Genomic DNA, 7026 nt, shown 5'->3' on the forward strand with positions numbered 1-7026 from the left:
GCAGGGCCGGGTCCCAGGAGCAGCAGGGAAACCCGAAGAGCAGCAACCTCCCCTTGGTTGTCGTCTGACCCCAGAATAACCTGCTGCTGCTCTCCCCCGGGTCTAGCCGCGCTCTGAAGCACGTGTCTCGGCCAAGAGCAGAAGCCCCCGGTCGTTGCGCTGGCAGCGCGTGCCCGGTTCTCCCGGGGCGCGATCCCTGGTGAGCGATCCCCGCGGCGCTTACGACAGGAGGGGAGGATGAGCCTGCGGGGAGGAGGAGGAAACTGCACTGCATCTATGCGAAGCGGCTTTTCATCGCGGGGCAGAAGCGCAGGCGGTGAGGTGGCCGTTCTCCCCCGCTTCCCTCTGCCACCTCCCCGAGGCGGCCTCGCTCCTGCCGCTCCAGCAGCCCGCTGCCCTGGCTAGCTCCGCTCCTCCGCCTCTTTGCTCCGCCGCGGATGCCACGGTGGCTCGTTGCTGATGCTACGGCTGAGCCGACTTGATGCTCCTCCCTCTCCTTGCAGCGCAGCGGCCCCCGCGAGGGTCCTCCCGCAGCCCTCCCCGAGCCCGGCTCCTTCCAGCAAACCCTCAAACGCGAGGATGAAAACGCTGGGCGAAAGCAAAACTATTTCCCCGCGTTGCAAGACGCTAAGAGAGCGAGGGCCCCTCACGAGCGAGCGAGACCGGCGTTGTCGTGATCGCTTTTAATGCAATAAGCAGGCGCGCGATGCCGGCGCCAGGCCGCAGCGAAGGCAGGCAGCCTGTGCCGAAGCGCGGCTGAGGCGGCCGCAATTTCAGCTCGAGCAGCAGGCTGCAAGCGCCGTCTTTTATAGCTCCGTGTCTCATCCACTGCTAGGCAACGTGCGGGGAGATCCGGGGCCTTCGCTAAACGGGAGCCGTGGCTCCAGGCTGCTGCTAGCAGCAGGGCAGCCCGAGTCCGCTGGCGCGCGGGGACGCGCCCGAGCGCGATGCAGAAGCTAAGCGTAAGCCTCGTCGGGCATTAAAACCGCCACGGTCCCTTCCTGCAAAAGAAAATCCCCACGGCGTAGACCTCCGGTGAACGGCCAGCGCGCAGGTTTGAGCGGGAGGGAGGCAGTGAAGCTCGAGCTTGTTCTCGCGTGATGGTGGAGAGCAGCACGAGCCCGGGGGGCCGCGACGCTCCTTCGAGGAGGAGGGAAACCAGCCTGGCCGTGCCGCCCGCTTCCCCACGCCTCTCCCTCGCGCAGAAATGCTTCCTGGGGGGCATTTTCTCCCGAAAGTGGCTTCCCTTCCACTTAACTGAGCTGGGTTTGTCCTCACGTAGCAAAGGGGAGCTGCTTTGGGGCTGTTTGGTCAGCTGCTTGGAGAGGACAAGCTCTCCGGCGCCGGGAAGGAGCAGGGCTGCTGGCGCTTTCCGTCCCTCGGAGCAATCCCCTGCCTCGGGTCACCATCCGAGTCTGGTCGCAGGTTTGGTGCTGCACTCGGCACTGGATGTGAATTCAGACCCTGCGGGGAAGATCTGCCCGAGTGAGGGGTGGGCCACAAACGCTGCACTTCCGTAACCCCCCCAAAATACACCGTATTTGGCCGTCGCCAGCTAGCCGTGCCCTGCGCCCCGGTCCCGCTGCAAGAGCCGTGGGGAGGCCGAGAGGCCGGCACGCCTGCTCCTGGGGGACGCGGCGGCTGCGCCGAGCTCTCGCAAACGACTTTGAACCGGCAACCGGGAGAAGAGCCTCCCTTCCTACAGGTCACTGCGACACCGCTAGCTCGGGCACGGCTGCCTCCGCGGAGCCCATCGGAGGCCTCGGCTGGCGCGGCAGGCGGGTGGGGGCTGCGGTCCCTCCTCCCCGCGGCCCCTCCAGCCAAAGCTCCCTGGGAAATCTTGCTCACTCCAGCACCTAATCTGCACAGCCCAGGATTACAAGGCTGGTTTGGTAGCAGATTAACATTCAAGTTGTGGGGTTTTTTGCTTTTGTTTTCTTTTGGTGAAACAGCACTGTCTCAGCCCTGGCCCTAAGCAGGTAGCGCTGACTCCGGCCAGACGAGCTGCCGAAAAAGCAGGGCTCTCTTATTCAGCGGGAAGCCGCAGGGATAGCGAGGGGGTGAAAAGATGTAAACAAAGGGCCACGTTTATCAAATGCTCTTAAGAAAGGGCCTTCCTCCACCCCGAGGAACAGCATCCGGGCGGGCCCACGGGAGCGGAGGCAAACACCTGGGAGATGTTGCTTTATATAAACTACCGTGAGGTCTCATTTCCACCTTTACATTTTGCAAACCCCAAGTAGTATCTGAGATGCCAGAACAGTCGAACAGGCAGCTGAGAAAGTGTCTGGGCTTGCATGTTTTTTCCTTTAACGGTAGGAAAGGTTTCTAGCCCAGCTCACAGGGAAAACCGCACCAGCCCAACAGCAAATATGTTTGTTCTTGCTTTGCTGTTTAAAGAGCAAACTGAAAATATTCTCTCTGGGAAATTTTAATCTGATAAATCGTGCTACTAAACAACAATCTGAGCAAATGTCACCTTCGTTACTGTTTCTACCGGAATAGTAAATACAGAGAGATTTTCCTGCGGAGAGGAAGGGATCAGATAGGGTAAAGGACAGCGTTTAATAACAGGGACAAATCTCTCTCCTCAGGACGAAAAGGCTCCCAGAACAAAGGACCCACAGTGATTTCACAAATCCTCTTGAACTTGCTGGATGTAGGACTCCGCGGGGCAGGGACACAGGAATAGGCAGGACCATGCACGGAGAATTAGTCTAGGGCTGTGACTTGAAATGTGGATGTTAAGCCGGCGCTGTTCAAGCTCTCTCCGGAAAGGAGAGAGGGGCCTTTTCTGCCTTGGACAGAACTCCTCGCTGGGAGAACTGAAACGCCGGGGGTACCTCTGGGGAAGAGACCCGGGGTGACGGGGAGTCTCTCCCAGAGTTGGGCGAGAGTTGTCGCAAGAGCGGCTGCCTGCAGGAGCCTTTTCACCCGCGAGAGCTGCATCCCGAGCTCAGGGAAACAGGCCGGGCCGGAGCCCCTCCCGCCGCCCGCCCGGCCAAGGGCCCCCGCCGGCTGCCTGTGGGCGTTCCGCAGGGCCGCGGCGTTTGCGCCCCGCCGTGCCCGGCGCCCCAGCGGCGGCAGCGCGGACACCCGCGCTCGGGAGGCGCCCGGATGCGCCCAACTTCCGCGGCGGCGGCGCGGGGGGCGAAGCGGGGCGCTGCGGCGCGGGGGCGGCCGCGGGCCGGGCCGGGGGGGGCCGGGCCGGGGGGGGCGGCGGGGCCTCACCTCCAGCTTGTCGGTGAGCTCCTTGTGCATCCTCTCGTACTGGCGGCTCATGTCCTGGTTGCGCTCCAGCAGCGCCTTGCCCAGCCGCGCCGCCAGCACCAGGTCCTTCTCCTTCTGCCGGATCAGCGAGAGCAGCTCGGGGTCGCGGGCGGCGGCGGGCGGCGGCTCCGGCGGCTCCCCGGCGGCGGCCAGCAGCGCCAGCTCCTCCTCCAGCGCCAGCTCCAGGGCGGCGGCCCCGGCCCCGGCGGCGGCGGCCGCGGGCGGCTCCATGCCGCGGGCGCTGTCCGCCTCCGCCGGTGCTGACCCGGCGGCGGGCAGGCGCGGGCACGGCGCCGACATGGCCCTGCGCGCCGCCGCCGCCGCCGCCGCCGCTCCGCTGCGCCCCCCGCGCCCGGCCCGCGGCTGCGGCTGCTGGGCGGGGAGCGCCGCCGCCCCCGGCCCCCGCCCCCCGCCGCCGCCGCCGCCGCCGCCGCCGCCGCCGAGCCCCGCCGCGCCGGCGGCCCCCGCGCCCCCGCGCCGCGGCGGGGCCATGGGCGGCGCTCGGGCTCTGCGGGCGGCCCCGGCCCCGGCCCCGGCCCCGGCGCGGCGGCCCCCGCAGGCAGCCCGGCCCCGCCGCAGCCGCACGGCGCCTCGCCCCGGGCGCCCCCGCCCCCGCCCCCGCCCTCGCCCCGGGGTCGCCCTGGCCTGCGGCTCGGCCGCGGTAGCTGCCTACAGCTTCCAGCAGCCCCCGGGGCTCGCTTTCGATTTCAGATCGCTTGGGGTGTCCCCGGATCGACTTCGCCTTAAAAGCGGCCTCGGTGGATGTTGGGAGCTGTAGTCGAGTCTGCTCTTAACGCTTGCCTCGCTGGGCCGAGCCTCCACCTGGCAGTCAGGATTTCCGCCTAACTAAGCTCCCGTGAAGGCCTTGAGCCGGTTCTCTGGCTTGGCTTTTGCTGAGCCCCCCCCGCCCCCCTTGGACCCAGGCCTCGCTTTCCTCGGTGCCGTGCGAAGGGCGCTGAGTACGGCAGGGTGAATCTCTGAGTTGCCAGGTGTGCCAGCACTGCGTTCCTCAGCTCCTCATGGCGCTTTATTTTCAAGTGGTGCTTCGGCAGTGACTGAACAGGAGCGTTCTTAAGGAAACCTGTGCGTTTGACTCCCAACGTCTGCTGAAAGACGGGACGAATTCCCCCCGGTTTTGACCTCTGGCCCTCGCTTCCGCAGGGCTTGTTCTTCCCCCTGCAGAGGATTCACTAGGACCGCGTTCATCCGTACGCAGCTACCCCCGTGTATCAGTCCCGAGGGTATTTTTGGCTGGGACGAGGGGACAGATGACGTGGGCAGGGCTGGCTCCTACCTCGCGTCAGGCCCGGGGCCCTGGAGAGCGGCTGATTATTCCTAACGGTTAGGGCAGGAGTTGCAGGAACACAAACGTCCCTCTCGCCATCTGCCCCCGGGCCTTCGCCTGCCGCAGGCGACGCGCCCCGACGGCGTCCAGCTCGTGGGACTTGCGGCTACTTGGCCCTTCTCCTGGCAGCGCCAGTTAACGCCGGCGGGACCTTCTGTAACGTGAGCGGCCGCTCACCGGGAAGCAGGGGAGCCCCGGCACCCGGCTCCGTGCTGCCGGCCGGCACCCGGTGACGGCAACTGCTGGCTGTCGTAACCCCCGTCCCTTTTGCGCTGCTGACCCAGAGGTGACGCGCTCTTTATCTCGTGGCAATTCCCCCGGGCCCCGAGTTTGCTAGGCCTTTTGTCCTCGCAGGCAACAGGCGCCCGCGTTGCCGGGACGCGGGACTCGCCATAAGGTGCGACCGTGCGAGCGGTGCTGCCGCTTCTGAAAGAGTCCCCTCGCCCCCGCGCGGGAGCCGGGCTTTCACAGACCGGGTCTTTGCTATTTAGACAGAGGAGGGAGTTTAATATTCCAACTGATTATGAGCACCTTCTGCTGGAAGTGCCTACTACAGCAAGCCAGGCCTTCTGGTATGGCCAGCGAAATCCTTTGTGGTGTTAATTCAGGTCTCTAACGCTTCTTCTGGTGTATAAAACAAAAAAGAGATTATACCAAGATGATTTTAATCTGCAAAACAAAGCCTGAAATACAACTCCTAGCTGCAGCTGTTGGGATGGGGAGGGAAAAAAAAGCCATTGCCAGGATGGGGGAAAAAAGCACGCATCACCCGGTTGTATGCCTTAGAGACAGGCTGATGGCACAGCTGGGCGTCTACACGCACTTAACTCCCCTTTGGGGCCTGCTCACCGCGAAACGTAGCGGTGTCATCCAGCGCAGCCTCGCGTTACGGCTCTGTCGGCAGCACGCCCTGCTATTAACCTCCGCTCCAAAATAAATCCAGTGTCTTACGATTTTTATTACTGACTTGACATTTCAGAAATATGTTATTGGTTTTTTTTAACTCGTCTATATGTTGCTTTACTAGTGTTGCATCTTGTATGTATTGTGCCAATGAAATATCCATGAGAAACGGTTACGAATGGAACAGTACGGTTGCTTTACGGTTATATGGTGGCCTTACCATTAGGACCCTAAAATGCATTTCAGCTGAGAGCCGGGGCACTTGCTGTCCGGGGATAGCACCTGGCTCCCGTTTCCACTCCTCTTCCTCCCAGCTGCGACTGGTTATGTCCTTTGGAGACCCTCAGCCTATAAAAAAGAAGAATGGGTTAAGGGAAATAGGTCAGAGGCAAAGGTTTTTCCTTAATTGCACTGCTCAGTGCTGGTGTGTGACTTCAGAGCTGCGAAGGGTGGGTAGGTCCTGTGGAGATGCAGACCCAGCATTTCAGGAGCTGCGGCTCTCAAAGCGTGTGAGGTTCCTGTGTGTGCAGCAGCCGTTATCTTCAGCCTGGAGATCACCACGGGGTGACGGTAGCACAGACCCTTTTTGGAAATGCAAGGACAGACTGATTGAACCATGCAGAGAGGTGAGAGCAAGTGTCTGGTGCCAATGATGACACTGCATCACGCGATGGGTAATCTCTGTGGGGTTAGGAAATGACGGTGAGAACAAAGTGTTGGTCAGATTTGGTGCAAGAGGAGCAAGTCACTCTCTTCTTGCTTGGGTGAAAAGCTTCTAAGGCTGCAAAAGAAAAGTAAACAGCAAAAAGTGAGACTACCCTAGGAGGGAAAGATGGCACTGACTTTGCTGCTAAATAACTTCCCCATCTTGCCTTTTCCCCATCTCACTTACCTAGTTCTGTAATTAAATGGGGGGATGATTGGAAAATGGAGTTCAAGGGGCCTTTTGGAGCAAGCTGGTGCAATTCACTCTGTTAAACAGGTTCCCAAAGGAGGGAGATGCCGGGACAGGCAACCCAGCCTAAGGCACTGCTATGCCGTGCGTGCCGTCCCCTCCGAGGGGCCAAGGAGAGGCGAGCTCCGAGCTGCCCGGGCCGCTGAAGCCCAGCGTCAGGCACCCTGTTAGGACGGAGGCGTTGAAATTAATGTTCCCCCTTCCAGGGGTTTTGCAGGTCGTGCTCCCCACGGAGGAGAGGGAGCGGAGGCCCAGGCCCTCGGCGGTTACGGAACAGAGAAACGCACAAAACTGTCTGAGTTGAGCTGGAACCACTTTCACACATCAAAAGAGCTGCAAACCCAACAAATGCCCAAGTGTTTCAGTTGATACTTCCACTTAAACTGTAAGAGGGCAGCAGTCAGAAACCAAACATGGTAAGGGATCATCCCTTTTTTTGTTTGGAGCAAGGGGAGAAAAGGATGCAGCGCAGGAAAGCCACAGCCAGACTTTTGCAGGTATGTTTTTGCCCTACGCCGTGGCAAGAGGAATTCCCATTTGCACCCTCGAGTGG

General features: G+C 61.7%; 1 protein-coding gene across 1 annotated transcript in view; it reads right to left on the reverse strand.

The window, feature by feature from the left end:
* BICDL1 (BICD family like cargo adaptor 1) overlaps positions 1-3570 on the reverse strand; it is a 43653-nt gene extending 40083 nt beyond the window's left edge. Inside the window, exon 1 of the mRNA XM_064522280.1 lies at positions 3232-3570. Coding sequence (XP_064378350.1) covers positions 3232-3570 — 339 coding nt within the window. The remainder of the gene's footprint in view (positions 1-3231) is intronic.
* Positions 3571-7026: the final 3456 nt, after the last annotated feature.

The sequence above is a fragment of the Dromaius novaehollandiae genome, chromosome 17, assembly GCF_036370855.1.
Source record: "Dromaius novaehollandiae isolate bDroNov1 chromosome 17, bDroNov1.hap1, whole genome shotgun sequence".
Taxonomy (NCBI): Eukaryota; Metazoa; Chordata; class Aves; order Casuariiformes; family Dromaiidae; genus Dromaius; species Dromaius novaehollandiae.